The sequence below is a fragment of the Mytilus galloprovincialis genome, chromosome 10, assembly GCF_965363235.1.
Source record: "Mytilus galloprovincialis chromosome 10, xbMytGall1.hap1.1, whole genome shotgun sequence".
Lineage (NCBI taxonomy): Eukaryota > Metazoa > Mollusca > Bivalvia > Mytilida > Mytilidae > Mytilus > Mytilus galloprovincialis.
In genome coordinates, this window is record NC_134847.1 from 11738782 (window position 1) to 11758889 (window position 20108).

The following is a 20108-nucleotide window of genomic DNA, read 5'->3' on the forward strand; positions in this document are numbered from 1 at the left end:
TGTATGTGCTATCCCATCATATGCTGATAAACTTCCAGCTTTTTCAGCATACAAGAAATAATAACTGTTGCAGATCAATGGGTTCTGCAGTAAAGGATTTTGCAGTTAATTTGACAAACATTGTTTGGGTTTCACATGTGTATCAGAAAAAGCTATCTCATTTGCACACACCTGGATTTGATTCTGAATTTGATAAAACATGTTATAGAGGTTTGTGATGTTTTCTTTTTGAAAAGAAGTAATAAATTGTATTTTTGTTCTATTTTCTGTGTGCGTCCTACATGAACTTGCGTCTTTTGGTATCGTCGTTGTTTGTCATATTTACTACTTTTAAAAACACATAATCTACACAAGTATATTCTACTTGTTTTCAAGTAATGTGTGTAAAGAAAAGTTTATGTATTTATTAGGGGAAAACATGTATTTCTGCAAACACTAACATGACTAAGGCTAGATCAATGACAATACATACATTAATTCTCGAAACAGTAAAACAATTGCTAAGATTGGAAAATATGAAAACAAAATGTCAATTACAAACATGTTTATGGTTTTTCACATCTGAAAAGAGGGGTTATCTCGCACCAAACATATAAGCATAGTTGATACGAACGAGAACGTCAGTGGATGGACAGTTTATATCATCTACTCGGGAGATTCGTTCTCATACTTAAACTAAAACTGAATTCTAGTAAAATTGTATAAATCAAAGGGAATAAATACTTTTTAATAAAAAAAAATTGTAAGGGGTTATGCGTACCCTAATTTTACTGCTGTCAGTGTAAATGTTTACTTAGAAATGAGTCCATTCATTAGTTCAAATTTAAAATTTAAAAAAGTTAGTTTGTTTTACATTTGTGATTTCTGGGCCTTTTATAGCCAACTATGTGGAATGGGCTTTGCTCATGGTTGAAGGCAGTACAGTGACCTTTGTTTGTTAATTTCTGTGTCATTTTGTCTCTTGTGGAGAGTTGTTTCATGGGAAGTAATAAAACATCTTTTTTATTTTTACTATACAATTATTCAATAAATACATTATAGCTTTCATTCTAAAAATGTTGCTTCATGTGAACTTTCGGATTTTGAACAATATTTAAAATAATATTTATATTTCAATTCAAGCTTTGTTAATATTGTAGTTCATTTGTATCTCAAAATCATTCAGTTATAACAAGGTAGATACATTTTTGTTGTATCATGTATACTATTTATATATTTAGACCTCAATCACTAGTAAGATGATAACCATAATGATAAAACAAATCACACCATTTCCGAAATCATTTCATTAAGATGAAAATATATTTTAGCATGTTCCTATCATTGGAATTTTTACACTAGTTCTACCATCCCATACGCACACACTGACAATCACCGCTTGCTAGATTGATGGAAGTAACCCAAGAACAACAAATGCATCGATGAACCAGTGGTGAAGTAATGTGAACATTATTACAATCTCTTAATACCGTAGTTCCGTGTCTAATTGCTTGTCTGAAAAATACCAACGAAAATAATTTTAACCTTCTTACAAAACAAATGTTGTACATGTTTGTTAAATTTTGCTTAATCGATCTTGTTATATAACGCACTTTGCCTTTCATTACAGCTCAGTCTTTATTCAGTGAGCAAAATAAATGTAGTCTTGAAAAAGTAGTGATGCGCATCATAATTTTGATTTTTAAAGTGCAAACCTTTTTTCCCATCGATTGAATATAAGTCTTTGAAAAAACTATTTTCAATATTTCTTTATATATAGGTTTTAAAAAATGATAATTGACACATCTTAGTTGTATTTCTTTATTAAAGTTTTGACATCTTCTGAACTCGTGAAAATTGGAAGACTTTATCAAGACAATGATGTTATATCCTCAGAACCTTATGTCGGCATCTTTAATTTGGTGACCATAGTGGATTTCTTTTCCTGGATTTTCTAATTGATTTATTGTTGATTGCTGAAGGTTTAGATTGAACCAATATAATGAAAGGATTGATTAAAAAATACATATCAACCAATGTCCCTTTATTCCAAGTCTTTTTCTCAAGATAACTTAATGATGTCCTTGCAAATAAAAAATAATTTCGGAACACATTAAAGTAAATTTTCTTGTTCTAAATGGAGCGTCCTTATTCACGGTTCCATGTTTAAAACAGTGTCCTTTACTGACAATCAGGGTCAACGTTCGTTGTCAGGTAAGATAAGCATCTCCTCCAAGATGATGGTAAAAACCCTTGCCAAATTAAAAATCCTTTCACTCAAAATAATCGATAAATAGATAAAATGAAAGTATTGACAAGTACCTACTAACCCGAATAATTCATTATCCCCTGATTTACGATTATTTCACTAACGCTTGAATGCATAGACATTAAAAAAAAAAATCACCAAATATTCAGAATTAGCACGGGATATACCTATTCCTATTTCGATTAAATTGATATGATTGCTGATTCATCGTCTCTTCTAAAGGATACCAATCACAATGCAGGAATCGTAAATAATTCAGGTTCTCGAAAGAAGTAAAGATAGAGTACAGAGAGGAACTGAATTAATCAGTTTAAGTATGAGTGGACATTGCAATTTATCACTCACCTTCGACATATTCTAAGATGATTGCTACTCCGTCCAGAATCAATACCGTATACAACCTTCATCCTGCAGTCATTACGGCCGTAACAAATGACGAGTCCTCTTTTAGCACGATGTCCTAAATAAAAAGATACCACAACTATTAGAGCTTTCTCTTCCATATCCATAGGACCACATCAATTATCTAACAAGAAATGTTCCAAAGGATATTCCTCGTTAAAAAGCTTATTATATATTAAGAAAAAAACCCCAAAATCGCTCAAGCAAAATACATCATTTATTCACTGTGACAACACACAATATATTTGTATTCATAAACAATTGAAAACACACAATTTATCATTTAAACACATTTGTTTTTCAAAAGATGTGCCGAGTCTTGCTAAGGTTATTTTTGCATGGGCATAGAAACCCTAATATTTGGAATTCTAATATTTTATAATCAGTACATTTACTTAGCATGACTATCTTTCTGTGATTTCGTGGTAGCTGATAACACACTTACGGTACCAATATTTCTTTACTAGATGCTCAATTTGACAATAGCAGTCTCTTCACTGATGTCCGACGACACACTATTTAAAAATACATAATTTAAAAGATAAAACGGTAACCTTAGGGACGTACAAACTCATTAAAGCTTCCACTATTCTTATTTGATACGCAGAATATTTTTGTTACCTGTGGAGCGAGTCATATTGTATACTTCAGCATCTTGAGGTATCTTCTTTTCCTTGTACAGTGGGTATTCAAAATTATGATAAAATTCTTTGACAGCCCCTTTGAGGAAAGTAGGTTGAACGACGTCATGATTATCGGCATAGTACATTTCCATGACAACTTCCCCATCTGCACTGATTATGCTTTTATCGCCTTTATTCTTAAAAAAACAGTTTAACAGATTAAAATTAACCCTATCTATTTACTGCAAAAGATTCACACTTCGACACTTAATAGTTCTTTAGTAATGCTTGAGGCCAAGCATAGTCTGTAGAACTAACTATTCTTTTATATCTAGACTGAGTTAATATATGGTTTTTATTTATCTTTTAAAAAGACAAAAGAATAATAAAAACCTATATTTCAGCTAATTATTTGTAAATTAAAATAATGTCATACCTACACTTAAAAGCTCTTCCAATATGTTTTAAATCAGAGGTTATACAAATTTATCATTATTATATAGTGATTATATGGAAAATGAAAACTAAATGTTAAATAAATCACTGATGACTTGTTTGGATTCCTTTCAGTAATAGCAAATCAAAAATGAATGGCGATCTTATTTCCATTCTCAATTTTATTATAAAATTATATTTTCCGAGTTGTATGTATAAAAAAATTTCCGAATTGGATATTTTGTATTTATATACATGCATTTTTACATATTAGGGTAACTGAGAATAAATGACATGAAGTCGAAATTGTCGCAAAAGTGAACGGATGCCGTATGTGCTTTACGATCTATTAATTTACTCTTCAAGAGCACCTGAGATTACCAAACACTGTAGACGATCCCAGTTCCTCAAGAAGAGTAAACAGGTACAAACGTAGCATATGTCATCCCTTCGTAAATTTTACGGACGCCATTACGAGTTGGTTGACCGTTATGGAATAACCGTTTCACAAAGGATATCGGATATGTTCTTTACGTCGTAACTATAATCCCCTTCCCTTTCTTGAATGTGACCTACCGAATTAGACTATTTACCGGATTTGTAATCACATAAGCAACACGACGGGTGCCACATGTGGAGCAGGATCTGCTTATAGTTTTCTATGTTGTGTCATGTGTACTATTGTTTTTCTATTTGTCTTTTTCATTTTTAGCCATGGCGTTGTCAGTGTGTTTTAGATTTATGAGTTTGACTGTCCCTTTGGTATCTTTCGTCCCTCTTTCATAGTAATAAACACATTGTTAATATTCATACCCAGCTATGTATAAACGCCTCTGTTATTTGTCCAGCATCTACTGCGTGTTCTCTGTCTATATCTCTAAATCTACACTGATTTATGGATGGGAGACATGTCAGCTGTTGACCCTGTAACACAATACTATAGTGTCAATAAAAACGTAATAAGATGTAAGTCATTAATTTACTAGCCAATCTTCAGGCTAGTAGATATTTAAGCCATTTGAATTGGCATGCTATGGACGACTTTTCTGGAGAGAATGAATTACGATATTACCAAATTAAAATCCGTTGAAATGTTAATTTTCAACATAGGAAGTTAACCAACATAAAAATTAACGGACGTAAGTATTGTCAATGAGACAAGTATCTATTAAAACCGGGGAAATGATATAAATGAGAATATCAAAAGCTAGACTTCACCTAAATAGAGATTAAAAGTATTCGTATGTAAAATTACTGGCTTATCAATGTCGTTGTTGCCAAGTTATACCTACCAAAAATGTTTTTTTTATAAATCAATATTGTTATCTTTTAAATTATTTTATTTTGAAAAAATTACCGGAGAAGAATTTTAAAATGTAACTTGTTAAAGTAAAATGTAGTTGGGTTTATTGTTATTTGCGTAATACAAGATACAGGACTTTGTTTTAGTATTATTACTTCAGTCTCTGGTGCACAGAGTGTTCATATATCCGTTCATTATAAGCTCTTCAATATAACACTCAATATGACTTATAATGTGTCCAGTGCTAAAAAGTATTGTACAGAACAGATATGATCTCTGCTCTGGAGATTGAAATACTTGTCTCAATATGTGTTATACTACAAACCTGACGGAAGTCTTGTATTTTGTAGGATTCGATAACATCATTGTGTGCTGGTGTATGAATCTTCACTATATTCTTTTCGAGATTGGTTTCTATGTTTTCCAAATACTTTGCCTCCCCATCAATTATTTGATAATCAAATTTCTGAAAACGATCGAAATTCATCAATTTCAAACGCTAAAAATAAGTCGTATTATAGCATATGCATGATATTATATATATTTATATGTATAAGGCGGTAATACAAATACAAAAAAAACCCAAGAAATGAAGTACGAAACAAGGAACTCTGACTTAAGAGTACTAAACGAAAGACAAGTAGAAGAAAGGCTACCTCGGTTGACAATTTAGTCGAAATGCATGTCAGTATATGAAAAAGATAGAAGCCATCAACAGCAGAATAAGGTACCATGGAAGCATGTTAAGTGTTAATTTTATCAAGATGTAGACTTGCATATCCAACTTCAAACACATGTTTGTGTTATGTCGCAAAGGTTTGCGTTTGTGTTATTAAACATAGGAAGAAATATTAAAAAATAGTTGAGTGGCGCTAATATACTTCCGTACAAATGTGTTAATACAAAAAATAAAATAATACATAAAAGAAAATTGTCATATATCAGATATGTGTCCAACTTGTTAATGATCTGACATAGAAATATACATACCATATCAAAAGCCATGACAGCGGACAGGAACAAAAATTCAAAGACAATTATCATTATTCTTCCCATGTTTAAAGGTTATTTTTAAGTCTGCAATGAAAATTATAAATTATTAGTTCTTATTAATGAAATCGTTATAAAGCTAAGACAATTTAGACACAGTTTTTATTGAAGGTATATTATTTACAGGAACAAAGTCTTTTTAAGAAAATGTGTGAAAGAAGATGACTGGTAAATGTTGATTTTTTTTTATTATTCCGTAATGCTTACTTCCAATAAACAGCTCTCAAAAAAATAATAATTTGATTTTACTATGCTGACCAAAAACATTTAAGCAGATACAAAATATCATTTAAATTATAACTGTGTAAATGGTACAATTATAAACTCTAGTAAATAATTTATAGATACCGAAACTACTTACCTTTGCAGTCTGTTCTCAAGTTTGAAATGCTTTTATGCTTACCAACCAGGATGCAGATTCTGCTTCTGAGAATATCTAACTTAAGAAAATTCTGTTAATCTAATATTTATTCGCCATCTAAGCATCTTTGGAAGACCTTCATCAATTAATTTGACGAGGTGTAAAGTGGTATGAAGTAGTCATACCAGTATTTGCCAAGAAGCCTTCTTTGATGTGATCGTATATGCTTAAGTATTCTGCGAATTCATCCCTATCAACGCCCTGTGAAAAAACCCTATTTATTGGAAAGAAACCTTATACCTACAAACATGATCATTCTGGTCACATTTTTAATATTTGTGTCTTTGTTAAAGGACTTTCAAAAACTTTTCCTTGGAGTTTGTTAGTTTATTTGTCACCCTTTTGCAGCTGTTTTTTTTTTGATAGTCTGTCAGATAAAGTTTTTATTTAGTGTTGTACAATTAATAGGTAGCTAGATTTCTGGCTTTATTGTGCAAAGTCGGAACTATGAAAAACTCACTAAGAGGTACTAGATTTGTGAATAGTTGATAACATCCTCTTCCTTGAGATGATAGTTGTATCATTGATAGTTACACCAGATATCGTTATTTTCATATTTTGGAGTTGTTGTGGATTGCCAGGTGACATTGTATTGTCTTTTTAATGTATAATTTAAAACCCTGCGTATATCAATTTCTGTAGTCTACAATGTATTTCTGCCGAAATTTAATTTTGGCTTTATTGATTAGTTCATTTGTTTTAATGTTAAAATGTTATTACATTGGTGACTTCATCTAAACGGGGCACATGCATTATAACTTTGCCTGTTTTGGCCTTTTTAACATTTTGATTCCAAAAAGTGAAGAATATCTGTCCAATTTCTGATTTGGTACATGAAACAGACAAATTTGACAAAACCGTTTACCAATGGGATAATGATATAAAGATTTCGTTACCTTTGACTCGACACAAAGATAATGTTAATAAAATGATTTATTTTTTTGCACTGTAAAATTCTACATTTTTCTATATATAGGAATAATACCAACATTTATATTCCCCTATTAACTTTGTTTAATTTATTTGCACTCTCCCAAACATTGGGAAGAATTTATCCTTGTTTCAAATAAAACAATTCTTGGCATGAGTGAAGTTTTATCCTGTCCTATAGACAAAATTTCACACTACATTTCATTGCAGATAAGAAATTAACCATCACTGGAAGTAAAACATTGCAATCTCAATTTCTTTGTCCTGTATTCAAGCTTTAGTAACCATGTAACCTAAAGTTTTCCTAAATATTCTATAGAAACAACAAATAAAAAGACTATTGATGCTTTGAGGTATATGTTTATGACTCCGAAATGTTTTACTTCTATCAAATTTAAGATTACTTCCCTACAACTGTCGAATTCAATTGATTATTTTTTTCAACCCTTTTGTATGAAACCACATGTGACATTCACATGGTGGTATTACACCTATACAAACTAGCATATTTTAATAAATATTGCTCATAACATTTTTCGTAGTAATCAAGCTTTAAATATTTTCTTCGTAACAATAAGGGAAGTCTGCAATGATAAATTCGATGAGGTTTCAAGTAGCATTAAGTAGACATAAGTGGATTACCTTATAGTGTTTAACGAATGCAAGTTCATCAATTTCCGTTCAAGTGTTTAGCGAATTTTTAACTATTGCCTCCACGTAAACAAATATGACTAATTAACACATCGAAAAACAAAATATGTTTGAGCTACAACTAAGGCTGTGTTCACACCAAACGCCGTGTACAGTAAACATGTTTACATTTGGTTTAATTTTATGTACACTAGTTTCACATTAAATTTGTTCTATACACCTTGTTTAGCTACCTGTACATAAGAAATGTTCACACTTGTAAACTATGTCATTTAAATGTTCATTACGTAGAACCGAATTCAAATTTTCGAACAACTGTTCTAGCAGTAGGGAACGACCATTTGACTTTAAAAAAAGGGGGATGGATTTTTCCACAATTTGATTAAAAAATAAATCGGGTCATTCAGATGATTAGAATGAATAAATATTCTGAATCCAAAGTTTCCCCATACATTTTAGTGTTAAATATTGAATTGGTATCATCGAAAAAAAAACTAATTATAAACTTTAGGGTCAGAAAAACATTCTGACTCAGAAACACCCCCCTTTTGTTGAAGTAAAGTGGTTGCTCCTTTAAGAAAGTCATTTTGGATGATTTGCAGTAGTTTAAGGAGGTTCGATTACGCATTTAAAACGTAGGCTCGACATCAGCGTGCTCACAGACGAAGAAAAAAAAATGAGATGTTAAGGATCACTACATTTCTATCTTTTCTGTTTGTTTCAAATGGTATTTTTTCTCCAAGGAGTATTTGGCAAAGGGAGGGGGTATTGTTTTTTTTTTTAATTTCTAATTGTATTTTAACGGATCTGAGATACTACACAAACAAAAAATTAACCTCATCCTTTTTAGCTCACCTGGCCCACAGGGCCAAGTGAGCTTTTCTCATCACTTGGCGTCCGTCGTCGTCCGTCGTCCGTCCATCGTCGTCCGTCGTCCGTCCGTCGTCCTCCGTCGTCGTCCGTCGTCGTCCGTTGTCGTCCGTCGTCTGTCGTCCGTCGTCGTTAACTTTTAAAAATCTTCTCCTCTGAAACTACTGGGCCAAAATTAACCAAACATGGCCACAATCATCATTTGGGTATCTAGTTTTAAAATTGTGTCCGGTGACCCGGCCAACCAACCAAGATGGCCGCCAGGCTAAAAAAGAACATAGGGGTAAAATGCAGTTTTTGACTAATAACTCAAAAACCGAAGCATTTAGAGCAAATCTGACATGGGGGTAAAATTGTTTATCAGGTGAAGATCTATCTGTCCGGAAATTTTCAGATGAATCGGACAATCCCATGTTAGGTTGCTTCCCCTGAATTTGTAATTTTAAGGAAATTAGCTGTTTTTGGTTATTATCTGTAATATTATTATAGATAGAGATAAACTGTAAACAGCAAAAATGTTCAGCAAAGTAAGATTTACAAATGAGTCAACAGGACCAAAATAGTCGGTTGACCCCTTTAGGAGTTATTGCCCTTTATAGTCAATGTTTAACCATTTTTCGTAAAACTTAGTTATCTTTTACAAAAATCTTCTCCTCTGAAATTACTGGGCCAAGTTAAACCAAACTTGGCCACAATCATGGCTAAACATAGAACATAGGGGTAAAATGCAGTTTTTGGCTTATTACTTGGAAACCAAAGCATTTAGAGCAAATCTGACAGGGAGGTGAATTTGTTTATCAGGTCAAGATCTATCTGCTCTAAAATTTTCAGATGAATTGGACGACTGGTTGTTAGGTTGCTGCCCCTGAATTGCTAATTTTAAGGAAACTTTGCCGTTTTTTGTTATTATCTTGAATATTATTAAAGATAGAGATAAACTGTAAACAGCAAAGTCAGACCTAAATATAAGTCAACATGACCAAAATGGTCAATTGACCCCCCTAAGGAGTTATTGCCCTTTATCAATGTTTATAGTCAATTTTTAACAATTTTCATAAAATTTGTAAATTTTTACTTACATTTTCCACTGAAACTACTGGGCCAATCATTATAGATAGAGATATTTGTAAGCAGCAAGAATGTTCGTTAAAGTAAGATCTACAAACACATCACCATCACCAAAACACAATTTTGTCATGAATCCATCTGTGTTCTTTGTTGAATATTCACATAGACCAAGGTGAGCGACACATGCTCTTTAGAGCCTCTAGTTTCAGTAATGCATTTATGAGTGAATCGTTGTTTAAGGATAAAGACCAGTGGCAAATATTTCTGTCAGTGTGTACGTCCAATCGATTCGGGAAGACCTTTTCAAATGAACTATGTGTTCGGCAATGATGATGGATGAGTCTAGATTAGGGGTTAATAAGGCTACGTACAGTGTTTTATAACAAATAAATATATCAAGTTTAGACAAATATTTATGTAAAGAACTTTATTAAAAAGTGTTATAAGTATCAATTTTATATAAAAATTGTTTCTTTTTTAAGTATACATGGGAAAATTAAAGTTAAAAAAACCGAATGCCTAGTTTTGTGTATACTTAACCTACACAAGGCCTACATCGACTATCGACTGCATGTAGACAAAACTTGATTTAAACTACATGTAAACATTGAGTTTTATCAATGGGAACGTAATTATGCTTAGTTTATGTGTGAATTACACTAACACAACACCCAGTTTAGGTCAATGTGAACACGGCCTAAATATGTGAAGGACATCGTGTTTGGTTTCTTGCATTTTAGACCATTGTATATATTTTAGTGTACATGATTTGTAGTATCTGCTTGTTTTAATAAGAGTTTTAATTGGTGCTTTATATCTATATTTTATTGATTTATGTTTTTTTTATTTTCGTTTTATTTATTTTGTTATTTTTTTGCTGTTGTTTTTATTTTGGTTCTTTTTTTTGTTTTTTTTTTACCTTTGTTTTTTTTTTTATGTGATGCGCTTAATTGTGATTAATAACATGTTATTTTATTATTCGCTTGAAGAAGTATTTTCTTGTACATACGTTTCAACCAACAAAAAACAAAGCAAAGGAAACTATTGATGTCATAAGACTTTTGATTGAGTTAAGCCATTTCAATTAATATTCTATAGTGTGTCTTCATACGCTGTGATGTTACACTATTGTTACAGGTAAGGGTGAAGATTGGTACATATTAAAACGTTTAAACCAGCTGCAAAACTGAAATACATCAATTATAATACGAGAACTAAGAATAATAAACTAAGGCCGTAGGGGACCTATAGTTATACATTTCTGTTTTGGTGATTTGGTTCTAATAAAGAGTTGTCTCATTGGAAATCATACCACATCTTCTTTTTATAAATATTTGATCTTCAACTGTCAAATCAATACTATCCATTTAAACTTGCACATAACTACGCAACGCCGTCGCTATTTCCATTAACTGAGTTTTTTAACAACCCAAGAACTCTATACCGTTGCGCTATCCGGCAGTTAAATCTTTATTAACCGCAATAAAATTAACGATTCTTAAAAATTCTTTCATTTTTGCCATTTAATCAATTATAATGAAATGTTTATTAATAACTGAATTAAAGGAAAATTGGTTTAGATCTTGGTCAAATGTTTTCATTCTAGATATTATCATTTTATTACTGGATTTATTTCACTTGACTGGGCGGATTTTAACCGGTTCGCTCATAATAAACCATTACATCTATAGATAGGTGTTTTAGGATAAACTCATCAGTCATTGTTTTGTAATTTCCTTTGATGACACTGATAGGTGATTGGAAATCAGTAATAATTTAACCGTAATCATCCTTATCTCACACACATCTTCAAATAGTCTGTCCTTATGCAAATCAAAATGTAAGCTCCGCCCGATTAGTTGAAATAACATTGGTAATAATTGAATGACAAAAAAATGTCAAACCTGTTTATAGTATTGCATTGATGTATGATACATTAGTAACACCCCTTGAAAATCTACAGGATCGCCTATTCAATTTCTTTTCAACTCGTTTTAATTAAGATTGTTAACGCGGACGAGATGATTTTGTTTCCGTATAAGTGGATTGTATGAATTGTTATTCATTACAGGTTATTTAGCAACCACTTATAACCACTTGATTACACTTGAACAAATAAACAATTATTTCACTACCCAGATGGATGATACAAGCGGCAACGGAGAAATATTTGTTTATATTAATGTGCATAAGACATACTGTTAACATATCTACTGTTTCTACCGAACAAAAGCCCTCTTGTGCCTTTTACAGTTTGCAATTGTTTACACTTTTCATCTTCAAGACAGTCACGTTTTGTGCCAAGTCAAGAATATGACAGTTGTAATTAAATAAGTCGTTTCTTTGTATAATAAGGGTATTTTTTGTTCAATGCAGTGTTCGTGTTCGTTTGTTTTCCTCTTGAATTTGATGTGTTTCCCTCGGTTTTAGTTTTTAATCCAGATTTGTTTTCTCTCAATCGAATGAATAATTAAAAAAAAGCACATGGAATTAGCATGTATTTTGGATTTAGAGTTCATGTTTCTTTGTTTGAAGAATTCTAAACTTCCAACTAGCTATATCCTAAGTGACAAATAAGAATATGTTTTGATAAATCAATTTGTGCATATATACTATTTAATGAATGTCTTGAAATAATGTTTGCATCAATGTGAAGTTACAAAAAAGACAAAAGTATGTCTTAATTAGCCACTGAATATAACGTTTTGTCCAAGGGGAATTAAAATTCTCTGAAGGACGAAAGTCAATTTAGAATCCGTTCTGATAAAGGGCGTAGTTGTCGTAATGTCCTTGAAATGTTCAAGCATAACACTATATTTGAATTGAATATGCATTTGATGAATCCAACATACAAGTCGTCTATCGATCTTTAGTTAAATAAGTCATCCATTATTTGACATTCCGGACATATTTATGTTATAGAATGAAATATTTGATTTTTGTTGCGTTATTATTAACTGAATAAAACAGGCCTGGCAAATTTTACATGTAAACACGCAATCAATAAATATAGACTTTATACCTACTTGATTGAAGTGACATTGTTGTTCTTATGACATAGAAAAGAGGCGAAAGATAAAAAAATAACCGGAAAAAGACAAAAAGACATAGAAATGATGAATGAGCATTACGAACCCCATAAAAGCCATTTATTATCTCATTTGCTCCGGAAAGGTGTGGAGATCCTATTCCCAATTTCAAACCTGTCATGTTGTTCATATGTACACAAAAAAAACGGTAGTTGGTCTAATTGGACAGGTCACAGTCACGGAAAAGGAAGAAATGATTGTGGTAACGACGTTAAAAACAGATCCGTTGTCATCTGTGAAGTTAAATATAGAAAATGATTTTCCTAACTTTTGTGCTATTTTCACATTTCCTGACCGGTGTGAGAAAAATATTTCTCTTCACTAGTGGAAAATCTGTTCTCAGCAAATGATTGGTTAAAATGTAATTGTGACGTTAAATTTCTTGTTTTCTTCTGAGTTTTCTTATTGTGACGTCATGTGAAAAGGCGACCTTGCCTGATGACGTCACTTCAAAAGTACACAACTTTCATCAAATCTTTAAATGAAAGTATAAAAATCATAAGAGAAACAAATTCCACTACTGTAACTCGTGTATTACGATATTTCTCCACTCTCAACAGTAAAATTTTTATCATTTAAAAGCTCGGCAAGCCTCGCGCTTTAATTATTAAAAGTTAACAGTCTCGAGTGGGGAAATATCGTAATACACTTGTTGCAGTTGTGGAATCTATATGAATACTACCTACTTAACACTGGTGTATGGATCTACAGCGGTTTAAAATTATCCAACTCGGTATGAATGCGTTATATGGTCTTTACGTTTTTATTCACCACGATGAAGTCCAAGATTCATGTGAAAGCATTCATATGACAAACATGTCCATGTTACTGCGTTAAAATCTGAAAACCGATACTTTATTAAAATGGTCGAGATGATTTTGTATTCGCATAAGAGTATATACATAATTGTTTTTGCAGACTATAAAATGATTCATAAGCAAGTTCTCAACATGTTTTCGTGGAATACTAGGAAGGAACGTGTTTGAATGATATTTTGCTTACAAGATATCTTCCGTGTCCAAATATCTTATTACCACTTGTATTTACTTGAAATATATATCCAAAATAACTCATTCAAACATAAGTGACATAAAATTACTCGGAAAATTAGTTTGCATCCTGGACTGGCAGTATTTAAACGACGACGCCTCGCACATAATGAACTTGTGCGAAGACTGCAAAAGGTAAGCGAATCCGAATTTTAAAATGATATTTTCTAAGAAGTATTAGATTTGGATGAATCGGATTGATTTACTTTTTTTTTTATATTGTTTTATGTAACCAATAAAGCGGAATTTTTTTTTATCAAATTAAATTGTAGAGGTTCAAGTTATCATTCTGACAAAATTTATGTATAGTTATATATTAATATTTGCTATAATTAAAATGATTGTTTATACATGTTTATACCGAATGAAAATTGCAATTTTATTAAGTTCTAAATTCGAGCTTTCACTTTCAACTTAGCACTTTATGTGTTTTAGTCTGTCGACATGAAAATCAGATGTAGTATGCATTTACTTTAATAAATTCATGAATATAACCTGAATCGCTAAGCACATGTATGTTATTATAACGCTATAGCGTTAGACTGTAGTTGTGAGTAAATTTTTGATGAAACTTTATATAATCGATTTGTTTTCCTCTAATGAATTTTTTTTATCTGTTACACAACTTTGAATTTTTCGAAAAACTAAGGATTTTGTCATTTCAGGAATAGATCACCCTAGCCGTATTTGGCACAACTTTTTTGAAATTTTGGTCCTCAATGCTCTTCAACTTTGTACTTGTTCGGCTTTATAACTGTTTTTATCTGAGCGTCACTGATCAATCTTATGTTGACGAAACGCGCGTCTGGCGTATTAAATTTTAATCCTGGTACTTTTGATAGCTTTTTACATCATTTTTATATCAAACTGTAACTAATGAGGATAGTAAATGGTAATCAAGTATATACTGGTTTTGGCTGTATTTCACAAATCTGACATATAACATATGATATTGCTAAGTAAAGTCTAAATCATGTCAAATACATTTTGTCATTTGTATAATGTCTCTATGATAAATGGTACCCGTTCTTCTATATAAACTGCATTTGTATTATATTGTTTATTCAAAGACAAATATACTCTTCTGATCTACTTTTGTTTTAATTTGATTCGCCCTCTTCTGTCATAGTTATGTTTTAATATATTTGATTAAAGTCGATTCCTATTTATATCCTTTTCTAAACTGTTAAGTTTCTAATGAATTGTTTTTGTAATATACACTATTTGAGTTTTTTTTAATAGAAATTTGGTTATCACGTTATAAACGGGAATGCTAGATATTTGGAGAATATAGAGACGAATTAAGAAGAGAATACAGTTAAAATTCACACCCCAGCTCATAATGATGTTATGGAATCGTACCTAGTCCAAGATTTTCGTCAGGTTTGTTAATAACAATGATTAACAGCAACACTATAACAAAGGAACGTGTTGGCAATCTTTAAAAACAATCACTGAATTGCTAATGTTAACTATAAATATCTTTCAATCGAAGTCGAAAATGAATTTGGAAAACAATATTTTAATTTTGATTTATAATTTCTGATTGCTTCTGTCAATATAAAGAATATCTGTTTACGGTCGTTTGGGGACCCATAACAAACGAAAACGATAGTAATTTTTTGTCTACTTGCATATTGAGTGAATCAAAAAGATCTTACAGTAAATTATAGGACGACACACTCATTTTAAAAACGTTGTGCAAATTTTCGTCTATATAAAGGAAAAGATCATGCCCTGACAATAACTATAATAACGTAACTCAAGAAAACTTTGAGGGATAAAATATGAAATGAAATATAGAAGATATTTCATATCAACACAATAAAAATACTCTTTATAAAATTCATTTGGTTTCAAACACATTTTTGGATTTACTTTCACTAGGAACGCTTCAGAAATTTATTTGATCCAGTACATTATAAACTTAAAAACCTTATCTTCCCTAATATTAAGCTTTATCAAATGTATGAACAAACGAGTATTCATTCTATATTTATCAGAAAAAGACAAACAATTAGTTGAAATCATATAACCTTCTTGAGTGAAATAAAAAGATCGAAAAAAGTGCATTTTTCAAGAATATTTGTCAATTTAAGATATAAATTTTGACCTATAATTTACGTCCAATAGACGGAATGATCTCATCCTACTTCTAAAGACTAAAATCAATAATGGTTATTAAAGAGTATGCCGAATTTAAAGACATGCAACTACCAAACGATTAATCAGATAATTAACGACCTAACATTGCAGAAAGTTCATTATCCTTTAAAATAGTAGCGTTTCTTCACAGGGTCAACAGTTGAAATGTCTTTCTTCCTTGAAACAGTGTAGACTACGGGACGAAGACAGAGAAACTACAGGAGACGCCGGTCAAGTAACGGAGGGATTTATTCACAGCTGGGTATGAAATATATGCACACTGGTTTAAATGTTATATTTTTCAGATTATCAAAGTCGGTTAAAAAAACTCTAAAAGTTATTGAAACCGCTATGATCGATATCAATGCGGCTGAAACAAGCAAACTTAAATATTTTTTTCTTTTATTTGTGATACATTTATTAGTTTTTATAGACTGAGGAACAATTCACAAATTGAAATCCTGTAATCGCTATTATCGATATAAATGTGGCTGAAACAAGCAAACTTCAATCAAAGTGTTTTTTATTTGTGATACATTTATTAGTTTTTATAGAATGAGGAACAATTCAGAGATTGGCATCCTGTAAAGACACATGTATTTTATTGCTGGTTGCATGTGGTATAGTTATCAAAGGTATCAGAATTATAATTTAGTACGCCAGACGCGCGTTTCGTCTACATAAGACTCATCAGTGACGTTCATATCAAAATATGTATAAAGCCAAACAAGTACAAAGTTGAAGAGCATTGAGTATCCAAAATTCCAAAAAGTTGTGCCAAATACGGCTAAGGTGATCTATTCCTGGGATAAGAACATCCTTAGTTTTTCCAAAATTCAAAGTCTGTTTATGTTTACGTGCGAATAATAACAATTTTTTTTACAGAACAAGAGGGATAATACCATAAATAGTGACAACGAAGAAGTGGTGAAGGAAATGTATTATATTAACTTGGATAAAGGTATTGACGACAATTCTCTTGAAGGTGCTTTGAAAAAGTTTCATCAAGATTTTAGATACCCGGTGTATAAGGAAAAGAAGATACCACAGGATGCTGAAGTAGTAAACATAACAGGTCCAACAGGTAAACTCTTTGTTTGAATGGATGGCAACTACACTCTGTTCGGAAAAAAAGTCACATTAATGGTTCACATTTCACCTTCAAACGTGAACTTTGGCTACTTTTTACAACTTGTAATACTTGGAAATTGACTGCTTTGTTTGACTGTTTATACGTTGACTTTAAATACTTTCGTTGACTTTTTATACGTGTACTTTGACTACTAGTACTTTATTTGACTTTTTATTACTCAACATTCAATACTATACAGATAAAAGAAGATGTGGTATGAGTGCCAATGAGACTACTCTCCATCCAAGTCACAATTTATAAAAGTAAACCATTTAAGGCCAATGTACGGTCTTCAACACGGAACCTAAGCTCACACCAAACAGGAAGCTATAAAGGGCACCAAAATTACTATTTTTTGTCAAAGTCTGAGTACATACCTTATAATTTATAATCCGTTTAATAACCAAGTCACAGTGCTATACTAGTTAATGTCTTAAACAATATAACCTCAATAGAAAATACGGGGCGAGTTTTTCGCAATGCAATGCATTTTGTGGTATTTCATCATTTTATAAATCTTCAATTGAGTAATATGGTCATTTGTGTTTGGTACACAAAATAAATATAAAAAACTGCGTTGAATGTAAAATAATTTTTTAGGCAGTCGTGTTAAAAGGTCCATGAGTTTGTCCCTTTATTGTCATAGACGGCCGGCAAAATGGTGTTTGGTATTGATACAGGTAGAAGTGACAATCATCTTAAAATCTGCCAGTAAGAAAAACATTATCATTATTCTCTGGATGACATAGGATTGAATCGAACGCCACTGTTATATTTGTAAAAATTGAAAATATATAAACCAAATCAATCCAATATGTTATGGCTATTAAAAAATAAGCTATTAAAATAGATTACTTTAATTTACATTAAATTTGTGTTCCATGCATTAGAAAAAAAAAGAAAACTTGAACCTTGATTTAAATCCTCATTTTCTCAAGCCTTGTGATCAACATGAGTCATCGGTCAACCGACACTTTGTATTTCCCTATTTATACATCACACAAATTCATGTTCACATTAAGCACCTACATTAACAAGATTAAGATACATTTGAAAAAAATCTCCCTCAGATGAGTTTTGAGGAAGAACTACCGGACACGTCACAAAATTTACTGGTATCATCACGAATTGGTTGACCGATATAATGTGTCTATATAACAGCTCATGAGATACTTTATATCCTAGTCTTAGACCAAAAGACATTGATATCGTGATCTGATCTGTAAATTTATAGGTTGCATCTTATTCCCTGATTTGAAAGTTTAAATCGAGTCTGGATTTGCATGGAGGTTGAAACATGAACAGTAGATGACACTTACTTTGTAATATTACTGTGAAAGACGTTACGATCGGGTATTTTGTCTCAATGACTGGAACGTGGTATGTGAAACAGTTATAAAAAGTTTGAACTGAAGTTAAGTCTTCAAAATAACATTTTCGTACAGTTAATATTTTTGTTACTATACTTTTAAAATGATATATATAATTCAGTTTAGTTTCACTGATATTTTCAGAAGAGAAGGGTCCATACTGACTGATTGCGGCAATAGACATATAACTTCACCTTTGGTGTATCAATGCCTCTGTTGTCCTTGGGTTACATCTATCATCGATATGGCAGATTGTGGATGTCTTATATGAATATGTGATGGTAGAATATTGGAAAGTGCAACAATGAAAATAACAGGACCATACACAATTATATTATTATCCAATTAAAATAGCTTTCCAACTGAAGTGTGTTTATCTTTCATTTTTGTCACTATGGTTGCTTATTTCGTCCCTGCGCTCCATTTTATTTTTACTAAACAGTGATGCTTGACACTAAATACTATTGCAAAGGGCTTAACCAAGTTTTCAAATTAGTGTTATTTTAAAACAGATTTACATGGCAGTGCATATAAAAATAATGCTGTTTCTTCTGTAATAAAATGTGGGAGTGTTCTTTAAATGCCTCTGCATCATCTATATGTAAACGTTTTGTTCGTGAGCTGTACAGCCATTGATGATACGAGGAAAGTAACTGTATGTGTGAATATTGTTTGATAGTTGATATTTGCGGAATTTACATTGGTCCTATTGCATTGTTCTCCATGATGATAGGCCTTTGTAAACATGCACAGCATTATGATTTTTCGTCAGCACCTTTTTAACAATACTTCAAATCCCTCAGTATAATAGTAACTGATCCTGGTTTCCTACTGTATTAATGTTTGATGAAATGTGACGCTCTTCTCTGCACCATGTCTATCTTTTAATGAGATTGGGTACTTCTCGTGTATTCAACAGCTGGTCTTACAGACGCTCTTTTTCAATTTATTTCGGGAATTTATTGATATTTCTTCTCGTGAAGGCTTATTATTTTTAGTATATTTAGCCACCATTTTATAGATGGTATGCAATTTAAGTGTGATTGTGAACTGAACTGCTTAATATGGGTTTTGATCTACATCTTTTTATGCCCCAACCGTAAGCGACGAGATTACCAAGTGTTACCTTTCCGTCCCCAAGTGTTACCTTTCCGTCCCCAAGTCTTCCATCCGTCCAATTTCCAATTGTTTGAAGGTCGAGCTGGAGTATTCTTTTCTTATTTTAAAATTTTGCTGTAAATGTAGGAGTTGTGCATTATAGATATTTTCTTGTTTGAATACATAGTATTTTGACTTATTTATTCTCATGTGTTAGTATTGCC

General features: G+C 31.7%; 2 protein-coding genes across 4 annotated transcripts; one reads left to right on the top strand and one right to left on the bottom strand.

The window, feature by feature from the left end:
- Positions 1–1271: 1271 nt before the first annotated feature.
- On the bottom strand, positions 1272–7924 carry LOC143048967 (uncharacterized). 2 transcript variants are annotated; one of them, XM_076222806.1, is made up of 7 exons: positions 7443–7924; positions 6002–6088; positions 5337–5477; positions 4522–4632; positions 3272–3470; positions 2594–2708; positions 1272–1494 (listed from the first exon to the last, which is right to left on the bottom strand). In XM_076222806.1, the coding sequence occupies exons 2-7, from the start codon at positions 6065–6067 to the stop codon at positions 1344–1346; spliced, it is 783 nt and encodes a 260-aa protein (XP_076078921.1). In that variant the 5' UTR covers positions 6068–6088; positions 7443–7924; the 3' UTR covers positions 1272–1343. The 2 variants fall into 2 exon arrangements, with proteins under 2 accessions (XP_076078921.1, XP_076078920.1); XM_076222805.1 differs by lacking the exon at positions 7443–7924 and adding an exon at positions 6423–6451.
- Positions 7925–14087: 6163 nt separating this feature from the next.
- Positions 14088–19153, top strand: LOC143048968 (uncharacterized). Of its 2 annotated transcripts, XM_076222807.1 has the most exons (6): positions 14088–14274; positions 15382–15522; positions 16436–16546; positions 17170–17368; positions 18017–18127; positions 18931–19153. In XM_076222807.1, the coding sequence occupies exons 2-6, from the start codon at positions 15490–15492 to the stop codon at positions 18948–18950; spliced, it is 474 nt and encodes a 157-aa protein (XP_076078922.1). In that variant the 5' UTR covers positions 14088–14274; positions 15382–15489; the 3' UTR covers positions 18951–19153. The 2 variants fall into 2 exon arrangements, with proteins under 2 accessions (XP_076078922.1, XP_076078923.1); XM_076222808.1 differs by lacking the exon at positions 18017–18127 and having other exon boundaries at positions 14098–14274.
- The last annotated feature ends 955 nt before the right edge of the window (positions 19154–20108 follow it).

Excerpts from the sequence above, each read along its gene's own strand:
- LOC143048967 (XM_076222806.1), bottom strand. The coding sequence starts at position 6,067 with ATGGGAAGAATAATGATAATTGTCTTTGAATTTTTGTTCCTGTCCGCT. Across the intron at positions 4,633-5,336 it reads AAATACAAGACTTCCGTCAG|GGTCAACAGCTGACATGTCT; the intron begins GTTTGTAGTATA and ends ATTGTGTTACAG. Across the intron at positions 1,495-2,593 it reads CATCTTAGAATATGTCGAAG|ACAAGCAATTAGACACGGAA; the intron begins GTGAGTGATAAA and ends GGTATTTTTCAG.
- LOC143048968 (XM_076222807.1), top strand. The coding sequence starts at position 15,490 with ATGGAATCGTACCTAGTCCAAGATTTTCGTCAG. Across the intron at positions 16,547-17,169 it reads AGGGATTTATTCACAGCTGG|AACAAGAGGGATAATACCAT; the intron begins GTATGAAATATA and ends TTTTTTTTACAG. Across the intron at positions 17,369-18,016 it reads AAACATAACAGGTCCAACAG|GCAGTCGTGTTAAAAGGTCC; the intron begins GTAAACTCTTTG and ends ATAATTTTTTAG.